Here is a 17,940-nt window from a genome sequence, read left to right as displayed (position 1 = left end):
ACATAGATAAATTAGATGAAAAAATAAGAAATTCACAGATGAATGAATGGAATCACAGTTCACCAATTATCAGACGCATCATATGAAAATAGAAATGAGATAATGAATAATGCATAATAGAAATTCATAGATCATCACAATGCATACTTGAAAAAATCATGCTTCTTCACCTACAGAAAAGGATCGTTAGAATTATAAACAATGAAAACTACCTGGCACATTGCAAAACTTTGTTTATTGAGACTGGAATACTAACACTCCCTTGTCTTTGAATCAGCTCTGATGGTTGAAAGAAGACCGGATTATTTCCAACGGAACCAACATATACATGGATACAACACAAGACGACATAATGACACCCATATACTGACAGTGAGAACTGGACTGGCGCAAGAGGGGCCCAGATTTACAACCAGATGCAGCAGGATTTACAACCATCTCCCAGAAGAAGAAATAAAAAATATCAAAAGCATAGGCACCTTCAAGGACCTCCAGAAGAGACACTTACAACAAAAGCCTTACTATAGCCTGCACGAATTCTATGATGACGGTGTGTTCCGCAGGGACGACCACGGCGCTGTCGCGCTACTAGTGGGATATCTACAAGTATCAAGCATTACGCCTCAACTACTGGACTGATTAACTTGACAATTTGCATATAGATTATTAATTATTCACCGTGGATGGTTATATTAATTCTTTTAATATAAAAGAATATTAGCCTATTAGCTTATTCTCCAAGATTAAGGTAGGTCAAGTTTTAAGTCTGTTAAATTTTTAATTAGCCCATTGCGGTGCACGGGTTATCTGCTAGTATTGAATTGAATTGGTGGTGGAATACTGCCCTGAATTGAGCCACTGACAAACTTGATAGCCAGAAAAGAGTATTGTAGCAACTATTAAGTTGTAAGTAACTAAGTAAGTATAGGCCTACTTGAGTAAAAGTATACTTATGTTGTGTGACTCACCTGTCTGGTTGACTTGCTTTTCTGTGAGCATCAAGATTCAAGATCCAAAAACATCTAAATGCGTCTTCTTCTGTGTCTTACAATCCATACCAAGCAACTGCAAAAACAGACCCACGTTATTATTATTGTGTACAATCTTACTGTAGAGTGGTCAAATAAAAAAACAAAATCTCGCAAGTTTCTTGAGGTATGATTTCAAAACCGACCGAGTAGAATTTTTCTAGTGTCTTGTCCAAATAATTTGTTCCATTTCATCAATTTTCAGAGCCTGTAAAAGAACATAGATAAATTAGATGAAAAAATAAGAAATTCACAGATGAATGAATGGAATCACAGTTCACCAATTATCAGACGCATCATATGAAAATAGAAATGAGATAATGAATAATGCATAATAGAAATTCATAGATCATCACAATGCATACTTGAAAAAATCATGCTTCTTCACCTACAGAAAAGGATCGTTAGAATTATAAACAATGAAAACTACCTGGCACATTGCAAAACTTTGTTTATTGAGACTGGAATACTAACACTCCCTTGTCTTTGAATCAGCTCTGATGGTTGAAAGAAGACCGGATTATTTCCAACGGAACCAACATATACATGGATACAACACAAGACGACATAATGACACCCATATACTGACAGTGAGAACTGGACTGGCGCAAGAGGGGCCCAGATTTACAACCAGATGCAGCAGGATTTACAACCATCTCCCAGAAGAAGAAATAAAAAATATCAAAAGCATAGGCACCTTCAAGGACCTCCAGAAGAGACACTTACAACAAAAGCCTTACTATAGCCTGCACGAATTCTATGATGACGGTGTGTTCCGCAGGGACGACCACGGCGCTGTCGCGCTACTAGTGGGATATCTACAAGTATCAAGTAAGTATCAAGCATCACGCCTCAACTACTGGACTGATTAACTTGACAATTTGCATATAGATTATTAATTATTCACCGTGGATGGTTATATTAATTCTTTTAATATAAAAGAATATTAGCCTATTGTTAATTCTTCAAGATTAAGGTAGGTCAAGTTTTAAGTCTGTTAAATTTTTAATTAGCCCATTGCGGTGCACGGGTTATCTGCTAGTATTGAATTGAATTGGTGGTGGAATACTGCCCTGAATTGAGCCACTGACAAACTTGATAGCCAGAAAAGAGTATTGTAGCAACTATTAAGTTGTAAGTAACTAAGTAAGTATAGGCCTACTTGAGTAAAAGTATACTTATGTTGTGTGACTCACCTGTCTGGTTGACTTGCTTTTCTGTGAGCATCAAGATTCAAGATCCAAAAACATCTAAATGCGTCTTCTTCTGTGTCTTACAATCCATACCAAGCAACTGCAAAAACAGACCCACATTATTATTATTGTGTACAATCTTACTGTAGAGTGGTCAAATAAAAAAACAAAATATTACCTACAGCAGGTAACCCGTGCTTTGCTAGGGACTAACTGAAAACTTCACAAACTCGACCTACTGAGATACCTCCAATACCTTCTGTTTCATTCATTGTATTCAATACACATAATTACAGAACAACTATTCAAATGGCAAATAAAACAGTGACCACTTTCAATAAAAATTTAAATCATCAATCATAAATTCATTCAAATTATAATATGCATTATCACAAAAGCAGCTGAACGGTGGAGACGTCTCCTGGGGATGATGCGTCATTGAAAAATATCCTATCCCCTACGTGTACAAGCCGATTCTTTCCATTATTACATTATAGATTTATCATTAGGTTTACCGGTACTTACCAAGTTGTCGTTCTAACAAGCTAAACTGTTATTATTTGCTAGGTTGGGATAAAACTAGGAAAACATGAGCGTTAATGAATAAATGGTTCAAATTATAATACATAACCAACTTTCTTGACTAGCTTATGAATCAAAATTCGGAGAAGGAAAAGTTTCGGCCTGTGCCTTTAGCTCCTTTCCAATCATTTAAATGAATAAGTTTTATGTATCATCAAATAGCCTAAATAAAATGAACTTATTGACTATTCGAAAAGTGTTTACCACCGTACGTTGGTTTATGCAAATTGATTTTATCTCACCAAACTGTTATTTATGAAGTAAAAATTGGGCTTGAAAGTGGAATTCTAACCTCATTCTTTTAAAGAAAAACATAGGTAGCCTCAAAATTTTGGGCCTGTTGTTTTTCTCCGAATCTAATTATTGTATAACATTATGATTAGCAATTGACAATAAATAAAATGAATAAACTTGTCAACGACACCCTTGGCTATGATACCATACAAAACCTGGAATAATATTGTAAACTAACCCATAACCTATTTGCAAATGTTCATGTTTGTTTATCAGTGAATAAACCATTACCAGCTACGTTTTATATTAAAATACAGTAAGCTTACTAGCATTTAAACCAATAAATTTGGTACTCCACTACTGAAGAGAAGAATTTTCTAAATATTCAAGTTTCAACCAAAACATTTTTTAGTTTTGAAGATACAATATATCAAGTGGTTAATATTTTTATAATGTATTTATTGATACCCTTTTCAAATATAATGGTGTTTAAATGCCTAACTATCTACTGAAGTTTCGACTGAATACTAGGCTAACCTCCAAATTCCTGTATCTGTTTACCAAATAAACCGTTTTATTCTTTAATTATCTCTACATATAATTTTAATAAAAATGATTGGAAAGATGAGATTAAAACTGTCCTATTCCTCTTTTAAATTTCAATTTTGACTAAAAATTCCAAAAATTGGTTATTGGTGGTTAATATTTTCATAACCTCAATTCATTTTGAGTTGAGTACAATTTTCAGTCAAAAAAATATTTAACCAAAAAATCTGTAGGTCAATTGAAACCAATATTAAAAACTATCTAAATATCATTAAACACTGATATAATAGAGAATTATTTAAATAATATTTATTTATGGATTTGATCCTCTGTAGAGATTATCCATAGAGGTTAAATCCGTATCAAATCAAAGATGGACGCCGTTCTGTATCTCTGTATCACCCTGACGTCATTCTGTATCACTTGAACCAAAAATTTAACATTGAAGAGATAGGAAAATCAAAAACCAATACCAGGGTATCAGAAGGACATAGGAGGTAAAAATGCAACGCGTGCTTGCAACGTAACTGACCTCGATGGAGACGGATTTTGGTAACCAGCTGTACCACTACACACCGCAAAATAATAATGAAAAAATAATTAAGTATTAACAATTGATACGTTCAAATAGAATATTTAAATTATTTCTCTGATGTATCAAATTATCCTGTTTATTGGAAGCACTATTAACGCAATTCATAGTTGAAAAAATAATGAGCATCAAACAGCTGATTAGCTTGAACAGCAGGTAGCCAGCCGTACCACTACACAACGCAAAAAAATAATAGAAAATAATTAAGTATATCTATCATCAAAATAGAATTATGATATTCAAATGATGATTTTAAAAGTTTCAAATATATTCTCTAGTTGATTTATACCATTATTCATTGAAAAGTTGGGAATATATATAAGTACTTCTGATTGATGCATTTGGAGAAAATATCGACATTCAATGGTTCTCAAATGATTTTTTATAGATAAGGAATTTTATAACTATAGATTGATGTCTTGATTACGTTTGAAAGAATGATTCATAAAAAGATTCACTCTTCATTCTTCATTATTCAAAAGGTTTTGAAACATCATTATCAAGATGGCTCACCGGCAAATTCAAACTAGGTTATCAACCGGCAAATTCAAAAGCTACCTACTAACTACGGTATATAATTATTATATTGAAAATCGAAATAAATGGAGAAAAGTTATTCACTTGTTCTGGCTTGAAATATTTCTAAAATATTCAACAAGAAGTCTTTCAAAAGTAAGTTATTGAGGTAACATTGCTAAGGAATAGGCTACATTGAGAATATGATTCAAATTTTTCTTTGAAGCTATAAAATAGCTCTTTACTCTTGACTTTAGTTAGTAATTAGAACTTGTTACTCAACAGTCAATTTGATATTATACAAAAAAGGTCCTCATGCGTACAAAGCTACTATGAAGCTAACAAAAGTTAGAGATATAAAAACTAGGGAAAATTCTACTAGAGATGCGGTCCTGCTTTTTTTTGAAGCATTAAATCTCTCAGTTTGATTTTATTAATTGCAGTGACAAAATTTTCAACTACGGTATATGATGATAAGAAAAATGTTATATTATACAACAACGTTTGCTACAAAATAAGGCTCTGATGAACCGTTCAATGGTTATGGTTAAATTACTGGAACATCATCCCATTATCTCACATAGCCCATAGGCCATCATGAAAATGAAACAGATCAGATTCTCAAAGGAAAATCTATCAGGAAAGCGAGCTGTACAGCCCACAACAGCAACTTCTTCTGAAATACTTGAAGAAACAAATCTATAGAGTCCTCAGTCACCGCTATAGTAGCATAACAGCTAATACAGAAAAATCTAATAATTTAATCAGTTATTAAACAAATTTCGTGCAACTAGATCTTATTTTGAGCAGAATTTACAGCTATTATATTTTTGATTATTGTAAATTTTCTTGTATAATTTACTACTGATCTTCAGTTTACTTGGACTGAGTTTTTGAAATCAGGTTAACTCTTTATTCTTTGCTCTTTGAAAAAAAAATCTTTTATACTAAAAACTATACTGAATCTGATTAAGAAAGTAAGCATTTTTATTGATTTCTTTCTCATTCCATAGTTAATAATCCCTCTTGGTAACTTGGTGAAAAATGACTTTAGAGTTGTTTGTACGTCAGCAAATTCAAACTAGGTTATCAACCGGCAAATTCAAAAGCTACCTACTAACTACGGTATATAATTATTATATTGAAAATCGAAATAAATGGAGAAAAGTTATTCACTTGTTCTGGCTTGAAATATTTCTAAAATATTCAACAAGAAGTCTTTCAAAAGTAAGTTATTGAGGTAACATTGCTAAGGAATAGGCTACATTGAGAATATGATTCAAATTTTTCTTTGAAGCTATAAAATAGCTCTTTACTCTTGACTTTAGTTAGTAATTAGAACTTGTTACTCAACAGTCAATTTGATATTATACAAAAAAGGTCCTCATGCGTACAAAGCTACTATGAAGCTAACAAAAGTTAGAGATATAAAAACTAGGGAAAATTCTACTAGAGATGCGGTCCTGCTTTTTTTTGAAGCATTAAATCTCTCAGTTTGATTTTATTAATTGCAGTGACAAAATTTTCAACTACGGTATATGATGATAAGAAAAATGTTATATTATACAACAACGTTTGCTACAAAATAAGGCTCTGATGAACCGTTCAATGGTTATGGTTAAATTACTGGAACATCATCCCATTATCTCACATAGCCCATAGGCCATCATGAAAATGAAACAGATCAGATTCTCAAAGGAAAATCTATCAGGAAAGCGAGCTGTACAGCCCACAACAGCAACTTCTTCTGAAATACTTGAAGAAACAAATCTATAGAGTCCTCAGTCACCGCTATAGTAGCATAACAGCTAATACAGAAAAATCTAATAATTTAATCAGTTATTAAACAAATTTCGTGCAACTAGATCTTATTTTGAGCAGAATTTACAGCTATTATATTTTTGATTATTGTAAATTTTCTTGTATAATTTACTACTGATCTTCAGTTTACTTGGACTGAGTTTTTGAAATCAGGTTAACTCTTTATTCTTTGCTCTTTGAAAAAAAAATCTTTTATACTAAAAACTATACTGAATCTGATTAAGAAAGTAAGCATTTTTATTGATTTCTTTCTCATTCCATAGTTAATAATCCCTCTTGGTAACTTAGTGAAAAATTACTTTAGAGTTGTTTGTACGTCAGCTAGTTTAATCTGTTATTTTTGACTAAGTTCTTATTTTAGACTATATAATTGTCAAGTATTCTATCAAGTAAACTTGTCAATTGTTCAATGAATCTTTTCTTATCTTCTGCCATTTACACAAACAGACCCATACTTGTGGGTCAAGTGGAAGAGGGGGGCTCTTATTGCCTCAACTTCGCCCACATCATTTGTAATGTTATAAAATGAAAATAAAAGACATTTATCTATCACTTGTTGAGTCAACCTCTTTCCATAGTTCGAATATCAACCGAATCTGGCACATTCGCATTTTTCATAAAATCCATGGTTTATCTAATTTTTTTGTGAAAAATCAAAATCGCTCTAACTTCGTGACCTTATGCTCTTTGATGAGAGGAACATGAATCTGGAATCCGATTTGCAAAATTCCTCACCGTTTGAAAATTTGCAAATTTTACGTTTGAAGCTGCATAACTCACCCTGTATAGTAGCTGGGGGTGCCAAATTTGGCTCAGACATTTCTCAGATAAAGCTTCATCTATGGTGCAAATTTCAGCCAAACCTGAGATACTTTTTTCTTTACTGTTTTAAAACGCACGATGAAACATAAACAATCTATACCATAGGGTTATCTTCTTATGATATCTTTTTTCTATGATAATAATCACCATACTAATTACTTGAATAATTCTAACGATTTAAAAGCCGTTTTCACAGTACCAGTTTGAACCAAATGTCGGCTTAATATGAATTAAATCCATGTTAAGTTTAATTGATATTAAAACACACCAGCTGATCCAATTCGGTTTAAGCTTTCACCGAGAAAACTGCACTTGGTGGGCAAGTAAATAATCGAAATAATATCATTTGAATCTTTCAAATTGAGAAATTTATTAAATAGTTGGATATCAATCATATTTCATAACACAAATTAAGGTACTTATCAGGTAACCGTTTATATTTTCAAAAGGCATAGTCTCTCTGTAACAGTAGACTATATTAATTCAAAACAATCAACTTGGAATTGAAACAATGTTGAAATTATTGGCCCGCTCGCCGAAGCGGCTCAGTTTGCCCCAACTGAAACAGATAATATAAAAGACACTGCGGTCAACTACTGAAACAAATCCGAATCAATGTATTTGCCTTTTGAACAAAACAATATAAACATTTTAATAAAAGAAGCATATAACCTGGATTTCAAATCAATTACAAAAAAGTGCAGAAATAAAAAATACATAACAATTTACATACATGAGGTCCACGTTATAATGGCAGTATTATTAATTAACATTGGTATTGCCAACCGTGTCTATCATTCGACAAAGCAGATCCTTCTCTATCCTTCTCTAGCTCCTCAACGTCGCCAGATCGTGTTTTAACAATATAGAATAATATAATTGATGAACAAAATATTTAATCTCAATTATTTCTTTGGAAAACATCAACTTTCTATCAAAATTTGGAAGAGAAATGGTACAGGCTCTGCCTAGTTCTTCCTCCATCGTCATAATTATATTATGATTATAGTGTTTAGAAAAATAAATGAATAATCAAATTTTATCACCTATTGTTTAATCATTGGAATGTGTATTTCCTTGACGAATAAAACATAATTGATTATTTTAAACAAGAATGAACAGTTGTTAATATGACATGAGATAGGCCTATAGCAGTAACAGCAGCTATCCTCTGGCAACGCTGTTTTCTTTGTTTTCTAGTGCAATTATAACGTGGACCTCACTAGCAGCAACCCAAACGGAGCAACCAACCAATCCTGACCTGCCGACTTATAGACTAGCCTACAATGTCGCTCGGGTAGAATCGTAGAGCCGTCGCTTAGGAAACACCTCGTAAAATGCCTATTGAAATAAGTCTTCGGAAGACGTAGCTGTTCTATCTCCTCAAGTTAAATTGGATGGGCACGTTAAACTGTCGGTCACGGCTGAAGTATGACAGTCGTGAGGCCCATTGACGGCTTAAATGATATATATTCAGGCGAGGAGAAACTTCCGTCAGGAACTCCCCACCAATAAAAGCCATACGAATATTATTATTATGCCATGCCAGATTCAAATGGACAGATTGGCTAACATTAGGAAATATGTCGGCTACGTTTTTCAAAAACGTATTACAAGCTACGCTACGGCGGTGTGAGATGGCCTTCACATAGATAGATATCTATAGATAGGCTATATATTATTATATTCATCCATGAGTACGGTATATACAGCTGGATGGGAATTAATGACAAATTGCATTTATTCAAATGCTAATTAATGAATAGTTATTACTAAACGAAAATCCAAATTAAATGCTGTAAATCACCCCGAATACTTGTGCTACTGCACATATTGACAACAGGGTTAACAGCTGGATGGAAATTCGATGAGAGCTACTATCTAGAAATTATTTGCCAGCCCGGGAATCGAACCCTAATTGCTAGTCAGCGTCAGGTATGCTCACGCTTACACCAAACTGACAATCTCTGGATAGCAGCGCTCATTTTATTCGAAGCCATAGCGGCCAGCCAGTCTACAGATGAAAATTCATGAGAAATTGCATTTATTCAAATGCTAAATAATGAATGATTATTACTAAACAGTAATCCAAATTAAATGCTGTAAATCACCCCGAAGACTTGTGCTACTGCAAATATTGACAACAGGGTTAACAGCTAGATGGGAATTCGATCACAACACCTACACACATAATACCTGAAGAGTCCAAGTCAATAAGTTAGAGAATGATAGTAAGGTATAGCCTGTATGGTTTCAGCTGTTGTAGCTACATATTGGCCCAACGTCGGCCAGCGTCGGCCAGCCCAGCGTAGGCCAACCAAGGCCAGCACTGGCAAACCACCCATCCACACTCTCGCGGTCGTCGTCATTAGTACGCACTTGGGCGATAGTGTGGATGCGACATTATAATTCAATAAAACCACAGATAATTATTGTTAATTTGCTACTTACCAGAGCTGATGCCCTGAAACCGACAGCAAGTAGCCGAATATGGTTAGCAACACCTGGTCGGGCAGTTGGTACTGGAGCGGCCGAGGTTGCCCAACTCATCCAGCATCCACATCCAGTGGTAGTGCGCATGCTCCTTGCATGTAGATCCACCACCACTAGATGTGGATGCCGCCGAGTGATCGTGGTGCGGCGGCGACGACTGCAAATCAAATCAAATCTTCATTTTTCCCAAAAACATAATTACAATAACAATGATTATAAAAAACTAAAATACAATATAAAATGAAAAATGAAATTCCATCAAATAGGATAAATAATATAGATATATTAAACCAAGTCCCTGCAAGGTTTGAAAAAACCTGAGCACAGATGCTGAGTGTTCAATGACTAACAATAATGCAAGAAAATCATAAAGGGATAACATGCAACTTAGTTATGTTAACTAACATGCATTGAAAATATCGGGAAGAGAAACAGGGGGTGAGGAAGAAGTAGAACCAGGATTTCACTATTTTGAGCCCGGATTCTGCTGCTTTCTTAGTATCCTCCCAATTGGCTCCCTTGAATAACAATCAAGTGTCATCGGCAAAAGCGATTGACACTCCATTTTTTAATTCTAACTTGGGAAGATCATTCATGTAGATTAGGAAGAGAATCGGAGACAGGACTGTTCCCTGTGCAAGACTATAATCAAGGCTGGTTTTATTATCAATTTTGAGGATTTGGTATCTATTGTTTAAATAGTTTTTAAATAATTAAAAATACAATCCGGCCTAAAGCAGCTGCTATGGCTGCGTTGTGCTGGTTGTGGGTTCGAATACCGCCAATGGCATGGTTGTTTTAGCATCTTATCACCAATGGCTGAAAAGAAACAATCAAGTGTGGTAAAAATTATAATAGTGAATGAATGAATGATTTGCATCGCGACTGGAATTCCCAAGTTTTAGACATTCCTTCACACACTTTTGTCATACGAAACACATACAAACGGTGGTAGTATATTCCAGCCCATATAATAATATTATAGTATACAGTATTAAATATACGAACGGATTTTGAGATATTTTGTCTCTAAGGGTTTCGAAGGATAAAAAAGGATCATATTAAGTAAGCTTATGAACATTGTAAGGTGAAGGCCATATGGAACTGTAATAATTTATTGATTGACATGAGATACTCTAACATATGGTTTGATCATTGGAAATGACAAAATCATATGATAGAAATTCAAAAAAGAACATAAATATGTTTTATTATTGCTATCTACCTGAGTCCACTTAACCTCAATAATATTGTTCTGATAATTGATAAATATGTTACTACCAGCAGAAACCCGTGCTCCGCAAGGATCTATTTGAAACTTGACAAACTGAAAACTTGATGTAATAAAATTTTGAATAATTGAAAAATAGGCCTATAATCATACTTGGTTAATTGAGAATCTATATGCAAAATTTCAAGTTAATCAGTCCAGTAGTTCAGACGTGATGATGCGTCAAACATAATTTTCCTATCCCGAGTGTATAGCTCTTTACTTTATCTTCTCTATATCTATAAAGGCTAAGCCCCGACAGACTGAAATCACACCACAGCCCAAACTACTGAGCCTAAAAACTTGAAATTTTGCACAATTGTTTATGATAGCCTCAAAACATCCACTAAGAAAGGATTTTCAGAAATTTGCCCCCCTGAGGGAGCTGAAATTAGATCTATGCAGAAAAATTCCGACCAGGAGCAGAGAGGGGTCCAGGAGAGGGCATTTTTTGAAAATGTTCATGTAAAATCACATTACAGCTCAAACTAATTGGCCTACAGACTTAAAACTCTGCACAAATATTCTTCAAACATGCTAGACGCGCACTAAGAACGGAATTTGAGATATTTTGCCTCTAAGGGTTTCAAAGGATGAAAAAGGATCCTATTTAGTAAGGTTATGAACATGGTAAGGTGAATGCCTTATGGAATGATGGTCAATAGATGGTCCAGGAAATATGCGATGTACAACGAAACACACAGAATTACATATTCTTTCATTTTAGGATGAATATAAGCTAAGCTAAATTAAAAAAACATGTAAATTATTCTGGCATTAATGAATGCAATATGAACAACTCTCTTCCATGAGGTGATAATTTTTTTCCAACATTTTCCGGCTAGCCTACTCATTGATAGGGGAGTGATAATTATTTGTATAGGTCTTCTAAGGAACCATTATCTACATCTGGTATCAATCAACTACACTTCAACTCCAAACTACCGTTGTAATACCAGTAGCCTATACAATTTATCATAGGGTGACGTGTTTATTACAGCTGGTAACTTTAGATGCTAAATCATATTATCTCAATATGATCTTGAATCATGATCATCTTTCCGTTCTTCGGTAGCCGCTAGGCCGACAATTTCGAAAACATAGGTCTGTAAAATGGATTAATACCCAATCATTATTAGCCACCCCATTAAAATTTCTGGTCAGAAACCATCTTCAATATTCACACAACATATTCCCAAAGTTTCATGCCGTTATGTCAAGTATTTTTCATAGGGAACAAACACACAAACAGACATTCATTTATATATATATATATATATTATATATATATATATATATATATATATATATATATATATATATATATAGAAGATTTCATTCGGCTCAAACAAAACAAAGCCTCTCTAAATGGAGGTAGAATGATAAGGTTGAAAACTTTCAGTTCTGTTGTTTTAACATTTTGTTTTCAAATCACTTCCAGAAAGTTCATGTAGTACCTACTATTGTGTTTGAGACACTTCTGATGCAGTTGTTACCATATCTATAATAAAATAAAGCCTGCTTGCACTGTTAATATGACATGAGATAGGCCTATAGCAGTAACAGCAGCTATCCTCTGGCAACGCTGTTTTCTTTGTTTTCTAGTGCAATTATAACGTGGACCTCACTAGCAGCAACCCAAACGGAGCAACCAACCAATCCTGACCTGCCGACTTATAGACTAGCCTACAATGTCGCTCGGGTAGAATCGTAGAGCCGTCGCTTAGGAAACACCTCGTAAAATGCCTATTGAAATAAGTCTTCGGAAGACGTAGCTGTTCTATCTCCTCAAGTTAAATTGGATGGGCACGTTAAACTGTCGGTCACGGCTGAAGTATGACAGTCGTGAGGCACATTGACGGCTTAAATGATATATATTCAGGCGAGGAGAAACTTCCGTCAGGAACTCCCCACCAATAAAAGCCATACGAATATTATTATTATGCCATGCCAGATTCAAATGGACAGATTGGCTAACATTAGGAAATATGTCGGCTACGTTTTTCAAAAACGTATTACAAGCTACGCTACGGCGGTGTGAGATGGCCTTCACATAGATAGATATCTATAGATAGGCTATATATTATTATATTCATCCATGAGTACGGTATATACAGCTGGATGGGAATTAATGACAAATTGCATTTATTCAAATGCTAATTAATGAATAGTTATTACTAAACGAAAATCCAAATTAAATGCTGTAAATCACCCCGAATACTTGTGCTACTGCACATATTGACAACAGGGTTAACAGCTGGATGGAAATTCGATGAGAGCTACTATCTAGAAATTATTTGCCAGCCCGGGAATCGAACCCTAATTGCTAGTCAGCGTCAGGTATGCTCACGCTTACACCAAACTGACAATCTCTGGATAGCAGCGCTCATTTTATTCGAAGCCATAGCGGCCAGCCAGTCTACAGATGAAAATTCATGAGAAATTGCATTTATTCAAATGCTAAATAATGAATGATTATTACTAAACAGTAATCCAAATTAAATGCTGTAAATCACCCCGAAGACTTGTGCTACTGCAAATATTGACAACAGGGTTAACAGCTAGATGGGAATTCGATCACAACACCTACACACATAATACCTGAAGAGTCCAAGTCAATAAGTTAGAGAATGATAGTAAGGTATAGCAGCCTGTATGGTTTCAGCTGTTGTAGCTACATATTGGCCCAACGTCGGCCAGCGTCGGCCAGCCCAGCGTAGGCCAACCAAGGCCAGCACTGGCAAACCACCAATCCACACTCTCGCGGTCGTCGTCATTAGTACGCACTTGGGCGATAGTGTGGATGCGACATTATAATTCAATAAAACCACAGATAATTATTGTTAATTTGCTACTTACCAGAGCTGATGCCCTGAAACCGACAGCAAGTAGCCGAATATGGTTAGCAACACCTGGTCGGGCAGTTGGTACTGGAGCGGCCGAGGTTGCCCAACTCATCCAGCATCCACATCCAGTGGTAGTGCGCATGCTCCTTGCATGTAGATCCACCACCACTAGATGATGTGGATGCCGCCGAGTGATCGTGGTGCGGCAGCGACGACTGCAAATCAAATCAAATCTTCATTTTTCCCAAAAACATAATTACAATAACAATGATTATAAAAAACTAAAATACAATATAAAATGAAAAATGAAATTCCATCAAATAGGATAAATAATATAGATATATTAAACCAAGTCCCTGCAAGGTTTGAAAAAACCTGAGCACAGATGCTGAGTGTTCAATGACTAACAATAATGCAAGAAAATCATAAAGGGATAACATGCAACTTAGTTATGTTAACTAACATGCATTGAAAATATCGGGAAGAGAAACAGGGGGTGAGGAAGAAGTAGAACCAGGATTTCACTATTTTGAGCCCGGATTCTGCTGCTTTCTTAGTATCCTCCCAATTGGCTCCCTTGAATAACAATCAAGTGTCATCGGCAAAAGCGATTGACACTCCATTTTTTAATTCTAACTTGGGAAGATCATTCATGTAGATTAGGAAGAGAATCGGAGACAGGACTGTTCCCTGTGCAAGACTATAATCAAGGCTGGTTTTATTATTAATTTTGAGGATTTGGTATCTATTGTTTAAATAGTTTTTAAATAATTAAAAATACAATCCGGCCTAAAGCAGCTGCTATGGCTGCGTTGTGCTGGTTGTGGGTTCGAATACCGCCAATGGCATGGTTGTTTTAGCATCTTATCACCAATGGCTGAAAAGAAACAATCAAGTGTGGTAAAAATTATAATAGTGAATGAATGAATGATTTGCATCGCGACTGGAATTCCCAAGTTTTAGACATTCCTTCACACACTTTTGTCATACGAAACACATACAAACGGTGGTAGTATATTCCAGCCCATATAATAATATTATAGTATACAGTATTAAATATACGAATTGCTTTTTATTAGTGTGGAGTTCCTGACGGAAGTTCTACTGTCGACTACTGTCAATTATTACTGTTTTGGACGGGTGAGATTGTAAGAACGGCACAGTATGAGAGACTACCAGCGTCACATAGACGCCCTCTACTATGGCACTTCTAATTATGCTATCTATATCTATGGTACCACTCACCGAGCGGTGAGGTCTAAAGAACGGACGTATTTAATAATAATTATAACTTTTATTTCTGCATAACTGAGTATGTCACCAATATTTACAATTGTCATATACAATAAAGTAGCATACATATAACGTTGTATTAATACATTTATTTCTGAACACAGCAATCATGAGTTCAACTTGTCTTGATTCGAAAAGTTCTGTAGCACTGAAAAAGCACTATTCGAGTCTTTTAATTTCCTCCTAAACAAAGGTTTGCTCTCTATTTCAGTTGTATGAATATTTGTCACTGAAATGAATACAAAATAGTAGGCTAGTTGGATAATTACCTGAAATGCTAGTGCAGTGCAGACGAAGATCTCGCAAGTTTCTTGAGGTATGATTTCAAAACCGACCGAGTAGAATTTTTCTAGTGTCTTGTCCAAATAATTTGTTCCATTTCATCAATTTTCAGAGCCTGTAACAGAACATAGATAAATTGGATGACAATATAATAAATTCACAGATGAATGAATGGAATCACAGTTCACGAATTATCAGACACATCATATGAAAATGGAAATGAGATAATGAATAATGTATAATAGAAATTAATTCATAGATCATCACAATGCATACTTGAAATAATCATGTTTAGTACAAGTTAGAGTTTCTATACTCTTATTAGCTGGGCTCAACCTTTGATGCAGACGGAGAACAGGCCAACGAAATAGCACATCTAGTAAATTAATTGATGAATTGGAGGAAAATGACTGCAATACTTTGTGGTAGAAGGAATGAAAAACTTAAGGGCAAAATCTATAAAACAGTCGTGTCGTGCGGCCCGCGTTGACATACGGAGCGGAGGCCTGGGCAGTTAAGAAAGCCCATGAACACAGACTGGAGGTCACTGAAATGAAGATGCTGAGGTGGAGTTGCGGCCTAACTGGAAGGGATGGAATCCCAAATGAAATATAATTAATTTTTTTCAACAAGAATGAACAGTTGATATCAGATCAGATATAGGCTTAACGGTATCAGCTATCCTCTATAGAAGGTACAGAATCGGCCCTACTGTTCTCCTATCTTTCTCCACTAGAAAAATAGAAGAACAACGTTGCCAATTCTCTGTCTTTTGAAGAGGATAGCTGATACCAGTACATCTGATATTTATGTATAATTATTGGCAATGTTGTTCTTCTATTTTTCTCCACTACCTTTAGGAACTAACAATAGATATTGACCAAAGTTGGTGGTAAAATTGACCAAGCTATCCTCTTCAGAAGGCAGTGGCAAGGCAGATAATTGGCAACGTTGTTCTCCTACTTTCCTCCACTGCCATTATAACGTGGACCTCACTATAACGTCTCTGTTTTCAAAATTATCAAGGTACTTTATGCCTCCTATTGTGGTCTCAATCCTGCAAATAATATTTCAATATTTCAATGTTATATTTTTAAAGTTGTGTTTCCCAATTTACGAATATCTGTGGGCCAAGATTCTATATTACTCTATAGACCTCACTATAGTACTCATCTATTTCACTATCCATGACCAACTGCTAGTTGATAATTCAATTTTGATCTACTCGTATTTTTGACGACACTACAGTCCAATTTTTGAATAATAGTTATTAATGTGTTGTTAAAAATGGATTTGAAAATCGAAAGCGCTCTAAACGTGGGTAATAGTTTTTAATAACTATTATTCAAAATTTAGACTGTAGTGTCATCAAAATCGAACACTATAGTGCAATTTTTCAATTAGTAGTAGAAGTATTTCTGTTCGGATACTACCAGATCATCAAAATAGATATATTACATAGAGTTGGTGATAAAATATTGCCCTGAATTGAGCCACTAACAAACTTGATAGCCAGAAAAGGGTACTTTAGCAACTATCAAGTTGTACGTAAGTAGCTATTAACTTAGTAAGAAGTAAGCATACTTGATTATAACTGAGAATAAGTAACTTAAGTTGTGTGTCCCACCTGTCTGGTTGACTTCCTTTTCTGTGAGCATCAAGATTCAACATTCATGATTCAAGATCCAAATGCGTCCCCTTCTGTGTCTTCACAATCCACATTGAGTCACTGCAAAAACAGACACATATAATTAAAGTTTACAATCTTACTGTAGAGCACTCATATTTAAAGAGAAAATAATTGTCCATTAGCAGGTGTAACCCGTGAACCCTGGCAACTGAAAACTTTACAAAATCTACCTACTGAGATCTTGAACGATTTAAAAAAGGCCTATAACCATCCTAAGTACATAAAGAATCTATAAGCAACATTTCAAGTTTATCAGTTGAGTAGTTGAGACGTGATGATGCGTCGTTTGTGTATTTCCTATCCCCAACATGTATAAGCCGATTCCTTCCTTTATTATATTATAGATTTATCATTAGAAGTAGGCTATTTATCAAGTTGATGTTTCAACAAACTAAACTGTTATTATTTGCTAGGTTGGGATAAAACTAGGAAAACATGAGCATTAATGAATAAATGGTTTAAATTATAATACATAACCAACTTTCTGGACTTTCCAAATAAGAGAGGCTATTAGGAGTTTATTTCGAGGGGCCGAACGACGTCACTTATCAACTCCTAAAATCTAGCTACTGCATCCAAGGCTATCTTATCGTTGCCGGCCCCAACCTTCAACCCTCAGGGTGAGCCGGGTTGAAAGACTCAAAGACAGCACTCTATATCCAGTGCAGTCAGAGGCGAGGCGTCCGGTCATCTCTGGATTCGCCGATGACTGGACAGAAATTGATATGTAAT

The 17,940-nt window shown here is 35.0% G+C and overlaps 1 protein-coding gene across 45 annotated transcripts in view; it reads right to left on the bottom strand.

Moving 5' to 3' along the window:
• The window catches only part of LOC120355749, a 30,128-nt gene extending 12,810 nt beyond the window's left edge, over nucleotides 1-17,318 (bottom strand). For 12 of the 45 annotated variants that reach the window (XR_005573789.1, XR_005573791.1, XR_005573802.1 and 9 more), the window contains exon 1: nucleotides 969-1,103. Coding sequence is in view for 4 of the 45 variants with exons in the window: in XM_039444412.1 (XP_039300346.1) it covers nucleotides 9,829-9,984; nucleotides 13,957-14,158; nucleotides 17,146-17,189 (402 nt within the window). In the remaining 41 variants the exon portion in view is untranslated. The other 33 variants (XR_005573786.1, XR_005573784.1, XR_005573785.1 and 30 more) reach the window with 26 other exon arrangements.
• Nucleotides 17,319-17,940: the final 622 nt, after the last annotated feature.

The sequence above is a fragment of the Nilaparvata lugens genome, unplaced genomic scaffold (assembly GCF_014356525.2).
Source record: "Nilaparvata lugens isolate BPH unplaced genomic scaffold, ASM1435652v1 scaffold4584, whole genome shotgun sequence".
In the NCBI taxonomy this organism is placed as follows: domain Eukaryota; kingdom Metazoa; phylum Arthropoda; class Insecta; order Hemiptera; family Delphacidae; genus Nilaparvata; species Nilaparvata lugens.
The sequence above is the reverse complement of the archived record's forward strand: the minus strand, read 5'-3'. Positions and strand labels throughout refer to the sequence as shown.